Here is a 21,358-nt window from a genome sequence, read left to right as displayed (position 1 = left end):
TCAAACTGGTTACATTCTCCTCCTGTAAATAAGTTTTGATAGAATCTTGTAAAGACTTCTTTTATCTGGTTCTCCTTATAAACCTTATTTCCTGTTTCATTTTTCATACAAGTTATTTTTTTGCCTTTCTCTCCTCCTCTTCAAATAGTCTGCCAGTCTCTTCATTGTATTAATATAAGAGGTTATGAAAGATTTGTCTATGAGAATCCACAGATATGAAATTAATACAATTGAAACATGATTATATTAAAAAAGTATTAAGATAACAAGATGGTATAATCTTTTCTAAGAAGTTACAGAATGCTTTTATGATGTAAAGGCAATAATTTGATTTTTTGCAGATGTCAAGAAATGTATGGACTTAAGTGACCAGATTTAATACAAAGAACTACTGGATTGTATAAATAGAAGTATTAATAAAATGTAGTAGAGCTTGTAGAAATAACTGTAAAAATAACTGTAAGCACTATTTTCTCTTTTTTTACCCCTCCTCTACTCCCTATTTCCCTCTCTTTCAAAAAACTAATAAAAAAATTTAAAAGTAAAAAATAAATAAATAATAATTCCTGGAGAAAGCTGTCCTGTTAAGCTCAATGCATTCACACATGGCGACTGCCCTCTAAATCCATCCACAGATGTGTCTCTTCTGTCTAAGAGAAGCATGCAAAGAGAAAGGAAGAGAGAACAGGACACTGTGGGTGTGAAAGACACATTCAGTTTCAGTTTGAAAGGGGAATGAGAGGCAAAAAGGTACAGTATGGGTAGATAAACAACAGAAAGCATAGGAATAAAAATAGAAAAGGAAATGAGACAGGGTGCGGGCGGAGGGGGAATCACTAAGTGGGGCTTCAAGCAAGTAGAGAGGAATGAGAAAGCCAGAGGAAACTAAGCTAAGAAGGGGGGGGGGGTGACTGAGGGAAAGGGAGAGGGAAGGGGAGACAGTAGAGAGGAGGGCTGAGAGCGAGAATGAGAAGAATCTCTATATTGTTCAATTCCTGTAGTGGAACATTATCCATATATCTAATTCTCAACATGGCCAAATCTGTGGCTCCTACAATCCAGAGACTGGAGCCATGAACAGACTAGAGATTTTTACAAACCTAAAAAACCTGAAATCTACTACACAGGGTTTCAGAGGGTAGCTGTATTGGTATGACGAAGGCAGCTTTGATTCTTGAAAGCTCATACCCCCCCCCCAAAAAAAAATCTTACTGGTCACTAAGATGCTACTGGATTGGAATCTAGCTGTCCCAAAATAATAGAAGCAGCTCCTGTAGTCTGAAGAAACAAATGCCTGCAGTGCTGCCAACCTTGGTTTCTGTCAGTGAAAGGCATGCCAAGGATGCAGGCACTTTACATGGCTGTTTTGGCCTTTGAGGGAGAACTCATCAAGGCCAGGCCTGGCAGCAACCACCAGGCAACTTGATACCATATGAAATCATGACTCAGCTCATCCAAGCCTGACCTGCTTGCTCCTGTTCAACAGCACTTGCCCCATAAAAGCCAGAGAGGTATAGTGGTTAGAGTTTCAGACTAGGATCTGGAAGACCCAGGACTGAATCTCTGTTCTGCCATGGAAGCTCAGTGGCTGACCTTGGGCCAATTACACAGTCTTGGCCTAACTTACCTCAAAGGGTTGTTGTTAAGATACAATGGAGGAGAGGAGAATGATGTAAGCTGCTCTGAGTCCCCATCGTGGAGAAAGGTGGGATATAAATGAAGTAAATATATGCAGTTGAAGATGGGGCTGCAGATAAAAGGTTGGTGGGTGGGTGGGAAGCGATGAAAGGGGAGGATATGGGGGGCTGTTAGGGGAAGGAAAATAGGAAATAGTACTGTTACCAAAATTGGGGGTCTCCAAATTAATTGAGGGAATTAGCAAAATTGGAGACTAGCAAAAGGGGGTAACTAGGGGAGCTCCACCAATGTTTACAGGGATTGTTCCCTAAGAATTCTCAAATAAATGGACAGCAGTAGTACTTCAGAAAAGGTGTTTTATTTTGCCACTCGGACGCGTCCCGTCTAGCTCTGATGGAGATGAGTCGACTCGAGACCCGACTGACGGGAAGGGACCAAGATGGTCCCGGGCCCTCCCAAGGTCTTTGTAGGAGACCCCCAGCTTGGGGAGCTGAGGAGAGCCTCTTCCAAGGTGACGGCCAAGGAATTGAGGCTCACCTTTTCCCTTTAAGGTCCTGTCGCCACAGAGCCAATATGGCAATCAGAGATGAGTGCCGGAGCAAGCGGACACAATTGAAAGTTTAAAAAATGTTTCTAAAAGATCCCCAAGGCTCCAAACCGTGAGTTAAGCAACGTTCAAGTGTTACAAAGTGAGTATGAGCCTGGGTAGAAATTAGAAGCGCCTACAAACAAAGCGTGGGTCGAGGGGGAACGCAAGACTCCCCCCCCCTCCACCAGTAAAACCTGAAAAGCGGTTTTAAATCAAGAACAAAACACTTTAAGCTAATCTAAACAGAAGAAAATCTTAACAAAGTCAGAAACTGTATGCTAGTATAAAGCCGACTAAAATTGTTGAACTTTTATCTTGTTTTAGAAAACTTACTTCTTGTTGGTATTATGGCAGGGAGAGGGCGGAAAACGATGCCGGAGAAAAAACCACTCCCCAGAAATAATCAACCAACGACTCCTTCCCGGAACCAGGAAGTAACCACTGACTTTTCTACATTGCTAGCAAATGCACTGCGCCCTCTAATGGAGCAGATGACTAATCTCAACACTAAATTGGACACTGTCCAAAAACAACTGACTCAAATGGATAAAAGAACCTCAGCTACCGAGAAAACAATAAAAATGATGGAAAAAAAGACTGAGAGTATTAACAAAAGAATGGATGAAGTGGATAAAGGAAGATCCTCTGACAAAACACAGCTAATACAGCTCCAGCTGGAAAGATCCACATACGTCTACGTTTCCATGGGATTCCAGAAGAAAAAAAAATGAAAATTTAAAGGAACTTTTAGCGGATGCCCTTGTACCACTAATGGATTATTTACCAGGTCCTGGAGGTCAAGGTCTGTAAAAGTCAATGAGGGAACCGGCCAGCGTTTCCCGGGAAGCAGGAAAAAGAAACCGAGGACAAACTAAAAGGGATGCAATGTTCAGTGCTGAGAACACCCACACCCTGCACTGGGCAGAATGTGTCCAGTGATAGGAAAATTGACCCTGGGGTGGTCTGACGTATGTGCCCCTAACACAATACCATGATTAGCTTCTCTGGGGTAGAACAATGTGTTGAGAGAGGCTTGATGGCTTTTCCATGGATGGACAAAGACTTGAAAAAACTTGTGACAGTTTGCATGAGTGTGGCTAAAGTTCCTTGGTTGGATTGCTAGATAGAAATTAAAAGTGTTAAAAGTTCCCTATGACCCTTGAATATGGGATGGGAGAGACTATCGAACTATATAAATAGCCCATTAATTAAGGTAAGGGAAAGCAAGATCAGCTGTGCAGAGGGGTTCTCAGGAAACCCATTATTGAGATATAAATTATTTCGTTTAGGGTGGGAAGAGATCAATTAGCAAGTCAGTGACCCTAAGTCACCTAACCAAAAAAGTTTCCCAGGCTTGTCTCTGGCCAGCGTCCATTTTGTTCCAGCTCCATCTTGTTTCCACTTCTAGGCCAGGCTGTACAGTAGACAAGTGATTTTGGGGGTGGTATTTAAAAAGGGATGTCTTGTACAAACTACCCTTCTGCAGGAAGGCTCTGACTGCTAACAGTACAGGTAAAGGGGAAACGGGAGAGTGGTGCTTCCCACAAATCCTTGTGGGTTCTGCACTGTGCCTGGCCCAGCTGCCAGCACCATGTAACTTGGCCCAGCTCAGCCCTGTTCAACTGGGCCCAGCCTAGCAGTTGGAAAGGCAGTTTTCCCAAGGGAGAGGCTGCTGTGATGGAAAGGAGGGAAAACTAAGACACAGGGGAAGATAAAGGTAAGTTGGCTAGTGTGTGGTAAGGAGACTAAGAAAAGATGAGAGGCTAGTGGGGCTTTCAGGAAAGGGAAATAGTGGGGGAGGAGAAAATTAGTTGTTCTCCACAAGTCCTTGTGGGTCACCCGCTTGTAACCCTCTAGTTAATATAAAAAACTAAATCTTATAAATCAGTACAGAATTGCTTGCTCTTTTTTCCTGAAATGCTTCTGTGGTAAAATACAGGCACAATATTATACCTCTGCATGTGTTAAATTTTTCTTCACACAAAGAAACCTGTATATCTATTGTATTGTATTCTACATTAATAACACAATAGTTGATACGGCATAATAAAAAAGAATAAAGTAGTTCACTATTCTAACTTAGCAATAATCAATCGCTTCCAGATAGTAGTGAAAAGTCTTCCAATTGCTAGGCTGAAGTTAACAGAGGTTTTTTTTCCCCTCTTGAAGATACATCCCACTGCTCAACCACAATTCGTTTGAGCTCAATGAACAATAATGTTCAATTGGTATCCTTCACTTCTGCAAAGCAGGACAGTAATTATATAGGGGCTATGGAGGGAAGCAACGAGGATCCCGTAAACTTCATTATTTAAAACATTTATTAGATGTCTTTCTACTTTATGGAACTCAAGTCCACTTACAATGTAAACAAAACAATAACCATTAAGATACATAAAAACCACAATTTAAAAGCACAATTTAAGAGAACGAATAAATAAAAAGCTATATTAATAAAATGCTACAGTTGTGAGCAAAAATGCTACCTCATGAGCAAAAAAGCTAGTAGTAATAAAGTTGAGCAAGTCTACACTTGACTATCACGTACATTAGTTTTTTTAGAAGATTACTTTTCATAAGCTTGTAAAAATCTCAGCATTAATTATTTTAAACTATATTTTTAGAATAATTTAAACATTATAACAGAAAACAGTATCAAGTAAAATTTCATTACAGAAAATGTTGTCCTCTATGGGGGTAGAGCAGGCCTCCAGAGAACAGGTCTACCCTCCCCTTTACCTACTCTTTTCCACTATATTGGTAGACCTGGCGTCCAGAGTTCTACCCACCCTTTTCCACTGTACTGGTAGACCTGGGACTCACGGCATATTACACAGAGTAAATCAATACAATCAACAGGATAGGACACCCAATAAACAATCCAATAGAATTTGGAATGTAGAAAGAACCAATTAGAAATCTGAAACAAGAGCTGAAACAAAGCATACATATTAGCATGTGAAACAAGAGCTGAAACAAAGCATAAGTATTAACATGTGTTAAACAGTGCAAAAATTACGTAGTAGGATCCTACTTACAGCAACGAACAGTAAAAACTACACACAGCAATATAGGCCCCAGTCCCTAATCCTTTACTCAAGTATCTTTCTGAACTGTTTCTTACAGTACAATTCTGTTACCTGTATAAAAAGCCCTCTTGAATAATTCAGTTTTACATACTTTGTGGAAAGCAAGGAGAGTGGCAGCCTTCATGATCTCATCAGGCAGGCCATTCCATAAGGTGAGGGCCAAAATGGGGGATACACGTGTATGGGCAGTTGTTGATCTAAGGCCCTGCTCAAATGAGTGACGGTAGAGCTTAGAGGAAGATGCAGGTTCACATATATGAGGCACCATGAAGCCTTTATATGTGATAGCTTGTACCTTAAATTGAGCCCAGAATCTGATGGGTAGTCAATAGGGTGAAAGTTTAAATTTATATTTTACGATTTGGATATGCAGTAATAAAAACAAATCTTTCACCCATTTTTCATGTTTACATTTGGGAGCTGAATCAAACCTGAACAACAACAACAGGCTTTATATCCCGCCCTTCACTACCCAAAGGAGTCTCAGAGCGGCTTACAATCACCTTCCCTTCCTTTCCTACAGCAGACACCCTGTGAGGTAGGTGGGGCTGAGAGAGCTATGACTGACCCAAGGTCACCCAGCTGGCTGCATGTGGAGGAGCGGGGAATCAAACCTGGTTCTCCAGATTAGAGTCCACTGTTCTTAAACACTATAGCAAATTGGCTCTCTGCTAGAGAATGTTTTCAGCCAACTGAAACAATAAAATTTCTCAGCTATCTTGAATCTGTACTGAACCCTCACACATAAAACTTCTTTAAAATGTGATTCATTAGACGTTCATGAAAATCCCGCAAGAGTGGTGGGACATGGCCTTTTTATACTCCAGCCCTAGAAAGCAGGCCAAAAAGAAGTATTTCCTAAGAAAGAGGGTTAATGAAACATGAGATAGGGTTAGGTCATCTTTACTGTGATCTGTGAGAAGCAGGTAAATGCAGACAAACTATCTGAACTTTAGTCTCACTTCCAAATGATAACATAAATGGGACTGTTCTTTCAGTGGGAAGTGTCTGACTAATTCAAGTTAAGACCTTGAAGCTACTCCTCAATACCAATTTTAAGAAGGCATTTTTCGTATTGCAATTTCAAACCGGGCCCTCAGAATACCTGGAGGGATGCTACTGGAAAATACTCATAGAAAAGTATAATTGTATTCATAGTGTTCAGATACGGTTAACACATTTGTGCCATTATTAATTATACCATTCTTTGTATTCAAAATGATGAAAGAAATTTATTCAGCCTCAATAAAGGGAACTACTCTCCATGATAGTTAAATGGAACCTCCAAGTTCGGAGTCAGTAATACCACAAGATGTAAGTATCATGCTTAGCAGGGCCGGTGCCAGGGTTTTTTGCATACTAGGCGAGGCTACCTTCTGGCGCCCTCCCCCCCCCCCCCGTGCGCCCACCAATTTTCAAACAAGGCACTGCCACTATGAAATCTGCCATCCTTCAACAAAATAACTTCAAAGGGAGACTCCAGTGTGAAACTGTTGAAGCAGAATTCATTAAGAAGTTTCATATTATCTGGCCAGGGTCAGTCATCAAATGAGAGTGGAACAGAGAGGAGGGAAGGAAAGGACTGCAAGAATATGATGAGAAAGAGAGTGCCACTGAACAGAGTGGATAATCCTGGCCTTAACAGGAGATCAGAGACATGGGGCTGAAGACTCTTTGAATAGCAGGATAGATGGAAAATGCAGATCATGAATTTAGAAGGGACACAGTCTGTCTACACATGCTGAATACTGTACTTTCAATTCATTTTCAATGCACTTTAACAATAATTTGCAAGTGGATTTTACGATTTCAGTAAAATCCAGTTGTGAAGTGCATTGAAAGTACATTGTTCAGTCTGTGTAAAAGCAATATATGCCTCAAAAGTATTCCACTGCTTGAAGAGAAATAACCAGCAGAGGAACAATATATCAGAAGATTGGGGCAAAAATGAATCAAATATGGGGATAAACTTAAGGCAGAAACCACAAAGTCCAAGGAGGAGACAGAAGAGGGAATCAAACTAATGGAAAACCCACTGAAACCAGTGGCAAAGGACATGAGGTGTGTATGTGGGTAGAGCACAATGCTGGAAAAATCCAGGATGTGAATTATCATTACAACAGAGCAATATTCTAAACTGTGCAGATCCAGTTGGAGCAGAGAAGTCACACAGAGATGAGTTCTCAGGGAAAGTAAAAAAGTGGTGGTGGAAGAGAGCTAAACAGTCCCAAGCTTTGAAGGAGCAGATTAGAAAAGAAAAATTGGGATGAGGTAGAAATCACCCAAGGCATGGCTGATACTGAACTCTTTTGAATGAGTAATTAAAGTTTGGGGGAGGAGGGAGGAAAAGTCACTATGGGACTATAATGGGGGGGGGTAGACTTTGAAGGTCCAGAAGTTGGAGGAGTAAACAGGATTGCCAACTTTCAGGTGGGACCTGAAGATCTCCTAGAATTAGAAGTAGATCAAAGATCAGTGATCAGTGACAGAGATCAGTTCCCCTGGAGAAAATGGATGCTTTGGAAGATGGACTCTTTGACATTATATACCACTGAAGTCTCACCCCCCCTTCCCAAACCCCTCTCTCCCCAGGCTCTACCCCCAAAATCTCCAGGTATCTCCAACCCAGAGCTGGCAACTCTGGGAAGCCCTGGCAGATGCTGGAAAGGCGGAGACGCAACCCACTGCCTCCAAGGACTAGGTATAGGGGACAGAGAAGGAGAGACTTCCAAAAAGAAACGGGGAGCAAGGGCGGCTGCTCCAGAGCCAAGAACAGACCAGGATCAAGCAGCCATTCCAAAGAAGTGCTGAAGGAGAAAGAAGAGTGGGGGGTGGGCGAGGGGGAGGTAAGCTTCTGCCAGCGCCAAGGGGCCTGACCAGCTCCCCTCCAGCCCCAATGCCAAACTAAGCGAAGAAGCATGGGCATTGGCAACCGCCGCCCCGCCCCCCGCACCACCATCCCAGAGCAGGGCCTCAGATGCTACAAGGCAAACTTCAGAGGTGACACCCTGGGACACATTTATTTTAAAGGGAAAACCTCAGGCTCTTCTTGACCCAATCCAATTATTCCCTCCCCCAGTTCGAAGTGAGCTTTGTTTGACACTCAGGTGTGCCTTCCATTCCCCCCCCTCACTTGAGGCTACGATCCTATTTTTTTTAAGATTATTTTTATTTATTTTGTAATCATACCATTTGTACAATAGTTAATTGCGATTCTTAAGCTTCTTACCCCAGAGCAGTCCTTTTTTAGCACTTCACAAAGTCAGAGGTGCTTTCCCCCCTCTCTCTCACACGCTGTCTTCAGAGTAAATGCAATTAAGTCCATATTACTAGGTGGGGAAGGGGGGTGAGAAAAATTACATTGGGGTGTCTTGAAAGAGCCGTCCTTTTCACGCACGCCCCCCCCCAGCTGATGGGTGTGGCCAGGTGCAGGGCAGAGAGAGGGATCCAGCCGCCACCAAAATCCGGGCCCGCCATGGTCTGTTTGTAATCTCATCCCCCTTTCCATTCACATGAACACGACTTCAGCCCAAATATACAAGGCCACCTCCCTCGCGAGTCAAGCCGACCGGCAGAGCATTTCGGCTGCTTGGCTGGGGAGGCTGGTGGCCAGTCCCCCCCCCCCCAGCCAGGGAAAGGCGCTGCTTCAGGGTCCTGGATCTGAAACAGTCAGGACCCTGAAGAAAGCATCGCCTTTCAGGTCTCCTCTCCTCTCCCCCACCCCACACAGACGGCCAGCAGGGGAGGGAGGGAAGGAGGCAGAGATATGGCCTTGCTCTGCTCACGGCGCCCCTGGCCTGTCGGGGAAGGAGAGTGTGAGGAAGGAGGAAGCCCCGACTGGCACTCGACTAGGTGGCCCCCGCCAGGCCCGTGCACTGTGCCCCCTTGCGCATGCGCACATCCCGCCTCATGCATTTGACAGATGTGGCTGGCTGCCTCTCCCGCCTCACAGTACCAAGTGAGGAAAGGGCACCAAATCGCGTTGATGGCATCAGAGGGGCGGCAGGCCAAGGGCCAATGGAGTGGAGCAGGGCTTTTGGTGAGGGGGGGAAAGGGGCGGGCTGGCGGGCCATTGCGGCGCCCTTCTACATTCATGCCCTTAGGCAACTGCCTTACCTCACCTTATGAAAGCGCAGGGCCTGATGCTTAGTATATATGGAAGTAGACTTATTAAAGGCTTTGTCTGATAATTTTAAAAAGCCATCACAACACCCTGTGATTCCATACGTTACTCACTCATCCTACCTTTTATCAAGCCTGAAACAACTTCTAATGTACTTCTCTGAGAGAGTTCTACTATTGATAAAAGGAGGGAAAATTCTACATATTATCTCCATCTAGTTATAATTTTAGTAACCACTCCCATGTCCCAATGTAATTTGTTTTTAACTAAAAACTATCATAAGAATGTATGCCAAGTCTTTGATTTCAGTTGCTGTTATGTATTTTCTCATGTCTCTTCCTCCCCATATCTACATGCACACCTACATACATATATATAAATTTATAGAGGGGTGGTGGTTCTGGAGGCTGTGGTATGATTACATGAAAACATTATACTGAAAGTATTATTGTTCAAAATTGGTTCAGAATCAAAATAACTGTTCTCAATTTTTTCAAGCATTCGATTTAACCTAGCATTTTAAAAGAGAAGTTAGAACAGTGATGAACTCTCAAGCAAAACCGAATCCAAGTTTTTAATGTTCCCAGACTCATATTTAGTGAGTTGCTTATAACAAATTCATTTTATTGCTTTCCCACAGATCCCGCAAAAGTTCTAAATGGTGAACCTTTCCATATTCTGGACGCTAGCCATAAAGGAAAGTGGTCAGTAGATTTTTCTATGTGTCAAGAAACTCCTAAGGGCTTTTTCTTGGCAACAGTTCATTACAATAAGATATTCTCGTAGTCTAAAAGAGGCTGGTGTCTAGCCACAATCTTACTCCATTCACACCAGATATAAAATATTCTAAGAGACATTCAATATGACCCTCGGGAGCCTTAAATTAGACTACAATAACTGTTGGCAGAGAGGGAGGCTGACTAGGTAACATAGATCTCCCTTTTTCACAACAGAGATGATGATGGTGGAAGCAGTAGGAACAGTTTCTGGAAGAACAGAAATGCCTTTCTCAACGCAGCACGAAATGGTTGCTTAGTAACAAGATCAGGAAGCATTTCATATAGCAAGATGTTCAAACAAACCCTTTGGATGTCAGGGGACAGAGAAACCCTCAAGATACTGATATATTCAGCTCCCTTACTGAAGTGGTATAGAGTACCTAGCTGTGTAGGATATGTGTACCTTTAGATCAATTTCACATGAAACAATAATGACAGTAGCACACATAAATTACAAGCTTAACCATGATAAAGTTGAGATCTATAGGCTGATTTCAAAGTCAAACGAAAATACCAAAACTTGTGCTATCTAGTGCTATAAAAGAAATGATAAGAATGCAATTTACACAGCTTTCTTTCAAATATATGTTCTTGTATCATGTAAGGATCTACCCTATGTAACATACATGCACAAAAGTCAGGCTTCTCATATGGGCATGGAATTGTACATATTCACCTATTTGCTTTGTCATTATGCTTTGTGAGCTTTATATCATTATCCTGAAATTCTTTCACAGCCTACATTTGTTGAGCGTTCAATACAAAACATATTACTTTGAAGCCTCTACGAAGATAGTCATTACCAAGGGGATTATTTTGTAAACATTCTTCTGAGGTATGATTGATTAGTCTGAATAGAATGTGACTCACATTGAATATAAAGGGGGCACAGATTAAATACACATGGGAACCTGCAAGGACTTGTGGGGGGGGGGGCTAATTTCCCCCTTCCTCACTATTTTCTCTTTCCCATCCCTGAAACCCCCCCCAATAGCCTCTCCCCTTCTCCTGCTTCCTTCTCTACCTCCTAAACAGCAAACCTACTTTTACCTGTCCTTCTGTCTTCAACTTTCCCTCTGCACCCCCCCACCCCACAGCTTCTACCTAGGAAAACTATGCCACAGTTTTGTGGTGCAGACCACTGGGTTGGGCCCACCTGCATGGTAGGAAACTCTCAAGGACTTGTAGGGAGGCACATCACTTTCCCCTCTATCCCCCTCCCCCCAATATTTCTTCTTTCCCTCCTTCTGTCCATCCCCAAATCCACTCCCCTTTCCCTTCCTTATTTTATCTTTCTCAGCTATTCACCACCTTGTCTTTTATCTGCCTCCCATCTTCAGCTATATTCATTATTTATTTAATTTATACCCCAACTTTCTTCACATTGGGGACCAAAGCAGCTTTTATCATTATCCTCTCCTCCTTTTTATCCTCACAACAACCCTGTGAGATAGGTTAGGCTCAAAGTATATGACAGGTACACCACCACTTAGTGAGCTTCCATGGCAGACAGGTCATTTAGAAAAGGATCTCCCGGACCATATTCTAAAACTCTAACCACCACACCACACTGGCTTTCATAGGATGGTTGCTGTTGAACAGTGGTAAGCAGCCAGGCCTAGGTGAGACATACAGTCGGGTGATATCAAGTCACCCAGCATGGCTGCCAGGCCTGGCCCTTTCCAGGCCAAAACAGCCCTGGAAAGGGCCCTGCCACCCCATCCCACCCCTGCCCTTTTACTGATAGAAAGTGCCTAGAATGCTGTGGTTGCCTAGTAACTGTCAGTGAGGACTTCTAATTTTTAAAATTACACGCCATCTTTTATCATTTCGTGTTTGTTTTTTTTTAAAAAGACCCATGTGATTTTTTTATTTCAGATTTTTCTGCAAACCTGGGGCATTCTTCAGGTCTGTAGAAAGATCTGTCTTGTCCATTCACAGATCCAATTACGGGATCCTCAGATATGGCCAACTTCATTATTAGAATGGGAACCCTCAACGACTTGTGGAAGGCAACTCATTTCCCCCTCCCCTACTATTTCCTCTTTCCTTTCCCTGAGAAACCTCATCATGAGCTCCGCCTTGCTGGCAGTCTTTAAGCAGAGGCTGGACAAATACGTGTCATGGATGCTCTAGGCCAATCTTTCCCTTTCCTGAAAGCCCCCAGAGCCTCTCCCCCTTTCTTGCTTCATTCTCTCCTTCTAGGGTTGCCAACTTGAAGATCTCTTGGAATTACAAAGGATCTCCCAACTACAGAGTCAGTTCCCCTATGGGTTGCCAGCTCCAAGTTGGGAAACTCCTGGAGATTTGGGGGTGGAGTCTTGGGATGGTGAGGTTTGGGGAGGGAAGTCACCTCAGCAGGGTATAATGTCATACACTCTCAAAAGCAGCCATTTTCTCCAGAGGAATTGATATTTGTCATCTAGAGAATAGTTGTAATTCTGGGTGAACTTCAGCCCTAACCTGGAGATTGACAACCCTAGTTCACATGGAAGAAACTGCCACTTTGGAGGGTGGAATCTATGCCATTATACTCCTCTGAGGTCCCCCTCTTTCTCAAACCCCACCCTCCCCAGGCTCCAACCCCCTAATCTCTAGGAAATTAGTAACCTGGAATTGGCAATCCTATCTCCTTCCCACTCAATAGCCAACCTACCTTTATCTGCCCCTTGTAAGCTCCCCCTCCCATGGCAGCCTCCGCCTAAGAAAACTGCGGCCCAGTTGTGTGGTGCTGGATGCTGCAGAGTAGGGAGCCCTCAAAGACATATAGTTCACTGGCGACGAGGATGGGATACTTCCCCACATGATTTCTTATTTCCCTCCTCTGGCAACTCCCATCTCCTGTCCCCTCCTCACTGTCTCCTTCTCAGCCATTCACCAACCCAAATTTTATCTGCCTCCCATCTTCAGCTAGATTTACTGTTGGTTTACTTAATTTATCCCCCCCCCCTTTCTCCACAGTGAAGACCAAAGCAGCTTACATTATTTTTTTTCTCCCCCTTTTTATCTGCACAACAACACAGTGCGGTAGGCTAAAGTATGTGACTGGTCCAAAAACACCCAGTGAGCTTCCATAGCAAGATGGGGATTTGAACCTCAGTCTCCCAGGATTTACTCTAACTGCTACACCACACTGGCTTTCATAGTGCGGCTGATTCTGAACAATAGCAATCAGCCAATTTCTGAACAATAGCTGAGTCATGAAAGTTGGGTGGTATCAAGTTACACAGAGGTTGCTGCCAGGCCTAGGGTTACCAACTATCAGGTGGAGCCTGGAGATCTCCCAGAATTACAACTAAACTCCAGACAACAGAGATCTGCGCCCCCCGGTTTGGAAGGTGGACTCTGCAGCATTAAATCTGATTGAGGCCTCTCCCCTCCCCAAACCCTGCCCTCCTCAGACTCTACCACAAAATCTCCAGGAACTTCCCAATCTGGATCTGTCAACCCTAGTCAGGCCTGGCCCTAATGAGTCCTCCCTCGAAGGGCAAAACAGGCCTGGAAAGAGCCTTGCCTCCTCCCCCTGCCTTTTACTCAGAAAAACCCATCTTGGAATACTGTGATTACTTAGCAACAGCCACTGAGAGAATCTGTTGCTTAAAGCATTTTTGGCTTTTTAAAACTCTCCAAGGTATTTTTTTAGATTTCACATTTTTCTGCAAACCTGGGGCCCTTTTCAGGTTTGTAGAATAATCTGTCTTGCCTGTTCACAGCCCCAATCACTGGATTTAAGTCTCCAAGTCCCCACTTCACTATGAAATGATGAGGAATTATACAAAATAGAGAAGAAAATTGGAATGTTATGGAGTACAACTATTTTATAACAGAATGGATCACTACATGACTGGATTGTTTATGCCACCCTTCCTCCAAAGAGCTCAGAATATTTATACAGTTCTCGTCTCCGCCATTTTATTTGCACAATAATTATATGAGGTAGATTGGATAGAGAGGCAATTCAATGAACCAAGGTTTCCCAGTGAACCAAGGTTTCCCAGCAATTCAGTGAACCAAAGTTTCCCAGACCTAATTTATTTATTGATTGATTTCTATCCTCCCCATTCTGGCCTAGGCTGGCTCAGGGCGGCTCACAACAGCATAAAATTTTCCATAATACATAAAACACAATTCATCACATTAATAAATAATACAGTTTTATTGGTCTGCTTCAGTTGTCAAAAAAGGGGGGGGGGCTGGGCCAGTCGATAGTCACAGGGACCTATGGCTCTAGGCTTCCACTAGTCAGTTGTTACTAATAGTACCACCAATAATTGCAGTTGTAATAGCAGTGGTGGTAGGGGTGGTGGTGGTAGTGGTGGCAGCGGCTCCAAAGGCCTGGCAGAAGAGCTCCATTTTGCAGGCCCTGCAGAACTGTAAAGGGTCCTGCAGGGCCCTGATCTCCTCTGGGAGCTCATTCCACCAGAGTGGAGCCACCACTGAAAAGGCCCTGGCCCTGGTTGTTGCCAATCCGGCCTCCTTAATACTCGGGAGGACCAGTCGATTCTGGGTCCCTGAATGCAGTGCTCTCCGGGGCATATATGGGGAAAGGCGGTCCCTCAGGCATGTTGGACCCTGGTCCTGAAGGGCTTTATAGGTAAGAATCAGCACCTTGAAGCGAATCTGGTATGCTATAGACAGCCAGTGCAATGCCTTTAGTGCAGGCTGGATGTGCTCCCAAATTGAGAGCCCCATCACCAGCCTGGCCGCAGTGTTTTTCACCAGCTGCAACTTCCAGATTTGCGCCAAGGGCAGCCCCATGTAGAGGGCATTACAGTAATCCAGTCTCAACGTGACCATTGCATGGATCACTGTTGCCAAGTTGCCACATTCAAGGAAGGGAGCCAACTGCCTTATCAGCTGAAAATAGTAAAAGGCTGATTTGGCAGTGGCTGCAACCGGGCCTCCTTTGTTAGGGAGGAATCCAGGAGCACCTCCAAACTCCTAACCTCCGGTGCTAGCACCAATGGCGCCCCATCAAAGGTTGGGAGCGGGAGCCTACCCCCGGACCGCTGCGACTCAGGCACAGGACCTCCAGCTTCGTTGGATTCAATTTCATCCGGCTCAGCCGAAGTCAACCAGCCATGGCTTGTAACGCCTTATCTAGGGCTTCCGGTTTGGAGTCGGACTGGCCGTCCAGCAACAGATAAAGCTGGGTGTCATCTGCATACTGATGACAACCCAGTCCATACCTCTGAGCAATCTGGGCAAGAGGGCACATATAGATGTTAAAAAGCATTGGAGACAGCACCGCCCCTTGTGGCACTCCACATTCCAGTGGGTGCCTCCGGGACAGCTATTCCCCAAGCGCCACTCTTTGTCCCCGACCTTGGAGAAAGGAAACAAACCGCTGTAAGCCCAGTCCCTGGATTCCAGTGTCAGGGAGGTGGTGGATCAGTAGCTGATGGTTGACCTTGTCAAACGTGGCCGACAAATCTAGCAGCAACAGCTGATCCGCCCCGATCCAGATGCCTTCGGAGGTTGTCTGTGAGGGCGACCAGCGCTATCTCTGTCCCGTGCCCAGGACGAAAGCCAGACTGGAAGGGGAAGGGATCTAAAATAGAAGCGTCATCCAGAAAGCTCTGTAACTGAAGTGCCATCGCCCTCTCTTGCCCAGATAGGGCAAGTTGGAGACCGGCCGATAGTTGGCCAATTTGGTCAGGTCCAAAGATGGCTTTTTCAGGAGGGGGCGCACCATTGCCTCCTAAAGTGCCCTAGGAATTGTCCCTCTATTTATTTATTTATTTATTATTCACACGTCTATCCCACCCTCCCCGAAGGCGGGACTTGTTGGCAATCCCCCGTATGGCATCCCGTGAGCCAATTTAATTAGCCATGACGGGCACGGATCCATGAGGCACGTTGTGGGGCATACAGTTAAGAGCAATCTGTCAACTTCTTCTAGGCTGGGCGGGTCGAAATAATCCCGAATGTGACCAGAAGACGTGCTAGGAGCCTCAAGTTTATTCACTGTATCAATTGTGCCAGGAAGGTCACAGCGGAGTGACAAGACTTTATCCGCAAAATAGCTTGCAAATGCCTCACAGCCAATATCCAATTCCCTATGGTTTAGTCTGCCTTGTGGCAGAGCCGTAATTGACTGAATTGTTCTAAACAATTGGGCTGGGGATGAGCTTGCGGACGCAATCTCGGCCACGTAGTAGTAGTAGTAGTAGTAGTAGTAGTAGTAGCAGTAGTAGTAATCTTTCAATTTATTAATCTCTCAATCCTGCAGAGCTGCTGGCTCTAAGCGATTTACAGTTACACATTTCACAAGGTACTAACAATGATTCATGGGGGTAAGGGAGGACAACACATATAAATCTTTAAATCGCACACGTTCGCAACCGACGGGGATATGTGTTCAGCTATAGACTAAACATGTTCCAGACAACATTTTTCCACTCGGCTTGGCTTGATGACGTCAGCTTTTTTCTCCAGGTCTGCTTTGAGTTGCAACACCGCACTGCCACCACCTGGGCGGAACGGCCCATTACAGGCTTCTTGATGCCGAAGAGATCTTTCTAGGCTTCCGATCTTACGAGCTGGACATTCCGTTCGCCGGCTAACACCTCCCCCACCGGGGGGTTTAGTGTGCCCACCCTCTCTAAGAAGTGGTACCCATTTTATCTACTCGCCAAAGCTCTTGAACCGCTGGGTGGACGGCGAGCTCGGGACAAGGCTGGTAGCTCACACCAGCACGGGGCTAGAACTGACAACCATTCTGTTCAGCTCAGATGTTACTATAACCAGAGGTTAAATCCCCTGTGCCACTTTTTGCGGCCTTAACTGCCATTTCATAATTCATCCTACTACTATACCACACTTATTAAATACCCTTGATGGAACAACTGGCAGTAGTATACAATAGTAGATCCCATTTCCAGACAAATACAAATCTAGAATCATTTAAAAATCAACATAAATTAAGATGTTCTATAAAATGATATGGGGAGTACCAGGACAAGACTGGCTGCTCTAAAATCCAAATCTGGCTGGTGCACTCTCCAGCTCAGAGGCCCTGGAACATAGCAAGCAAAATATACTACTATGTTGACCAAGCACCAGGAAGGAAACCAGATTAAAGTATTCATACAAGGCCTAATTAATCTGGAGGTTTCATTATGCCTGCCAACCAATGTTCCCTCTAAGCTGTGGAGTCTTGTGAGCATAAATTCTACTTTGTGAGCTACTGGCATTAAAGTTGTAAGCAAGCAATTTGGCTGATGCATAGATTAGTTTGCTCTGGAGCCCTCCCTCCTGAGCTGAGACAAAAATGTGTGAGCCGGAGGCTAAAAAACTGTGAGCTAGCTCACGCGAACTCAGCTTACAGGGAACACTGCTGCCAACTGCAGAAACCTATACCCATCCCCATTCCTTTTTGAGCCGGAAGAAAAATAACTGAGTAGTGCTGCATATGTTGCCTGTTCACTGGGCATGGAGTGTTAACACACCAGAGATCAATAGCTCAAGTAACCACTCCTGACACACTAATATCAAATATAGGGCAGTGGAGAGCCTAGAGCAGAGGTGTAAAACATACGGCCCACAAGCCGGATCCAGCCCCTGCAGGGCTCCTATCCAGCCCGTGAACAACTGGCTCTCTGCTGCTCCCTGCTCCTGCTTTGTGTTCCCTGCATTTCAGCTCCTTTTGCTCAGTCTCTCCTATTTCCTGCTTCGCATAGGAGAGAAAGAAAGCCAAGCCTCCCTTCCTTGGATTAACTGAGGGCCCCTCTGGGGAGGGAGGGGGAAGGAAAGAGCCAGAGAGAGAAAAATTTGAGTCCTGTGGCACTTCTAAGACCAACAACATTGGGGGGGGGGAGAATGTGAGTCATGGCACTTGGAGAGATCCCCCTTTTCAGCTCTAGCAGATGAGGGGGGAGAAACCTAACAGCACAGCTTGCAATTCTTTATTAGTGAAAGGGAGCAAGAGTCCAGTAGCACCTTAACGACTAACAAAATTTGTGGCAGGGCATAAGCTTTTATGAGTCACTGCTCACTTCTTCATATACAGCTAGAATGTGAGTCCATCTGTCTTTATATCTTCGAGAGTTAAGTTATTTCAGATGCCAAATGACAATAGCAGACATTGGTAATAAGAGAAGAAACCTAGGTCTCAATTCAGTCCAGGAGGATGCATTGTTTTGCACTTCATTATCAGTTGTAATTCAGCAATCTCTCTTTGTAATCTCCCTTTGAAATTCCTTTGTAAGATAACTGCTTGTCTTAGGTCAGCACTGAATGTCCTGGAAGGTTAAAATGTCCCCCCACTGGTTTTTGAATGTTGTGGTTTCTAATAGCAACAGAAAGAGTAAGAGTCCAGTAGCACCTTAAAGACAAACAAAATTTGTGGTAGGGTATGTGCTTTCATGAGTTACTGCTCACTTCTTCAGACTTATTTCCATTTATTCTTTGCATCCTCATGGACTGAATCCTTCTGTACCAAATTAAGACCTATGTTTTCTTTCTCATTACCAATGCTGATGTCTCCACACCTACTATTCTGCAAATCATACCTAATCTAATCAAGCCCGCTATTGCCATTTGGCATCTGAAATCATCTTTATAAAATTTATATCTCTGGTACCTCATGTTACATAAATACTATATACTATGAGAACTAGCTGTTTCAACTATATACAAAATTATATAATTTCCCTTCTAAAACCCTGATCTGGATTGGCAAATACAGCAAAGTTCTCTCTTTGTACCTGTAACATGGGGAAAACACAGGATATTCCTTCATTATTGGGTTGCTGTGAGGATTACTGATTTAGGAAGTATGTGGATCACTCACAAGTACCATGTTAAATAATAAAGTCATATCTAGTATGTTCTCTACAGCTAAACAAAAGTGAACATTTGTGAATATTGTCTCCCCCAATAAATCTTCCTTTATCACAGAATTAACAAACCAGGTCTTTCAAATACTGTATTAGTGGCATTCAGCACATGCTAACTGGAGTAAATATATACTTTATGCTAAAACAAGTATAAAAAGCAATGTAGTTTATAGCGCACATGATACAGAATCTCATTTCTTGGAGCTAAGTGCCTGCTTGACTAAACATTATCATGCTGTCACCATTTACTGCTTACTTGTACTAGTCTGTACTTCTCTTCCCCTCCCTGGGTTCTCCTTCCTACACATACTACCACACACACAGAATGTTCTCTTCCCTTCTGCTTCAGTTTGCTTTTTCTTCCCACATGGCTTTAGTTTCTGTATACATGTAGTCCCTTGGAAAACAAAAATTAAAAGCAGAATTCTGTTCCCAAAGGCATTAGTTGACAGCCCAATCCTCGACTTCGTAAATGCCTTTTATATGGGAGCAGTAACACACAGCAAGGGAGGGAAATTTAACTTGGCTGCATAATGGCAAACCAAATGGGCTGCTATGAAAGTTAATATCATTCATTCTGAACTATTTGTAAAGGAAACACTGCATGTGAAGAGGATAAACTGAGCACATAAGCAGTCTAAGCAGTAAACTCTTAAACGGCAGAATAACACAGTATGGAAAGTTAGGCCATTTCTGAACTACCAATTGCTTGGAGGGTGGCCTGTGCAATGTGACTGACATACAGCCCAAGCAGTGTATATCCATCTTAATACCTGTTTCACAATGAATAATGCAACTTAACTGTTTCTACATATCCTTCTAGCAACTTTTAGCTCACATATAGTTCTATGTGAGAAGTAATTTACATGAAATTAAGGGATCCACAAGCACAGCTCTGCAGATATTCCCAATATTTTTTATACAGAACACCAGCTTGCCTCTTGGGTGTGAGAGATGTTACTGAAGAAACTCCACCACAAGCTTTAGCAGGCCAGGTGAAGTTTTCTTACTTACTTGTGTCCTACATCCAAGGCTGCAGTTATTCTGGAGAAGTTCCAAAAATGTGCATCTTAATCTGACTTTTAAATTTTTAAAAACCAAACTGGCCTGCAAAGCTTTAAAGTATTTTCGTAATACCCGGTGAAGCTTCTGAAGCTATAACAGCTTGAAGTATATATGATTTCTAGTGTTGGGGAATAGGACAAGCCGCTTTCACAGTGGCACTGGAATATCTAGCCAGTACTCTTGTGTGCCAGGGAAAGTTCTCTCCTACCCCTAATACCCAAGCCTTTCTTGGCAAAGAAATGTGAAATACTGAAAACTCTCTAGTACCACTGGGGTATTTTGTTGTATTGTGAATGTCTCTTCTGTTAGAATGAAATTTTGAGCTCAGTCTAATATCATTATTGGAATGTTAGTGTATTTTGAAATAGTTTCTCTATGAAATCAAGAGTTAATAGCGCATATTTCCTCTTCCTAGACAAAATTGCTCAAAGTTGCTGAAGCTAAGTAAGTATAAGATGAGATTGAACTTTGTGGCTCAACAGATGAATCTTAACACAGAGATGCGACAATAGTGCTAGTTAATATGAAACTATACAACATTTATGTACTATTAATGAAGCATTATTTGTAGAATAAGCACAATTGTACTTCTCTGATTTCAGGACCAGTAATGCAATTGAGGCTGAGTCAAGAAATAAATTCTAGCCAGCAGGCACTGCCAACATTTTACCAAAAGTGGTTACACATTTGTTATTTTAAAATAAAATGAAAAGCTATCCCCAATTTAAAACTTAACACTCAAACGCCTACATTTAATTTACTAAAAGTCTGCTGCTTTTAATAAACATGTGACAGAATTGTAACAAGCGTATTACCGTTATCTTTGCTGCTGTTTTCTTCAATTGTCATTTGTTCAGCAAGTTCAGAAAGTGACTCATCAATGGTTTGGCTCCCACGTAGTGTTAGGGAAAGTCTCCTCTTGAACTTTTTCATTCTATCAGCAGTAAGTCTGGCTTAAGAAAGCCTGTTAAAATAAGAAAAATGTCAATTTAGAATTTACGAAAATTATTTCAGCTATCACCAAAGTTCAGTTTTATGCAGAAAATATGCTAATTTTGACAGAATGACTAATTTATGAAACAAAGGCCTTCCACCATTTCTGTCCCAGGTGGGAACCTGGTAAAAAACTTAAAACCTCCCAGTATATAAAACTCATAAAAGCAAAACATCAGTGAGGAATTCCTAATCTTTAATGAACTTACAAAATTGAAAGGAAGAGGCAGTGCAGAGGGCAG

General features: G+C 43.5%; 1 protein-coding gene across 1 annotated transcript in view; it reads right to left on the bottom strand.

The window, feature by feature from the left end:
• The window catches only part of CDK17 (cyclin-dependent kinase 17), a 103,378-nt gene extending 82,322 nt beyond the window's left edge, over nucleotides 1-21,056 (bottom strand). Inside the window, exon 1 of the mRNA XM_015416276.1 lies at nucleotides 20,939-21,056. Coding sequence (XP_015271762.1) covers nucleotides 20,939-21,056 — 118 coding nt within the window. The remainder of the gene's footprint in view (nucleotides 1-20,938) is intronic.
• Between the last annotated feature and the right edge of the window lie 302 nt (nucleotides 21,057-21,358).

Source organism: Gekko japonicus, unplaced genomic scaffold (assembly GCF_001447785.1).
Source record: "Gekko japonicus isolate JY-2015 unplaced genomic scaffold, Gekko_japonicus_V1.1 scaffold648, whole genome shotgun sequence".
NCBI lineage: Eukaryota > Metazoa > Chordata > Lepidosauria > Squamata > Gekkonidae > Gekko > Gekko japonicus.
Note: the sequence above shows the minus strand (reverse complement) of the source record. Positions and strands in the feature narration are given on the sequence as shown.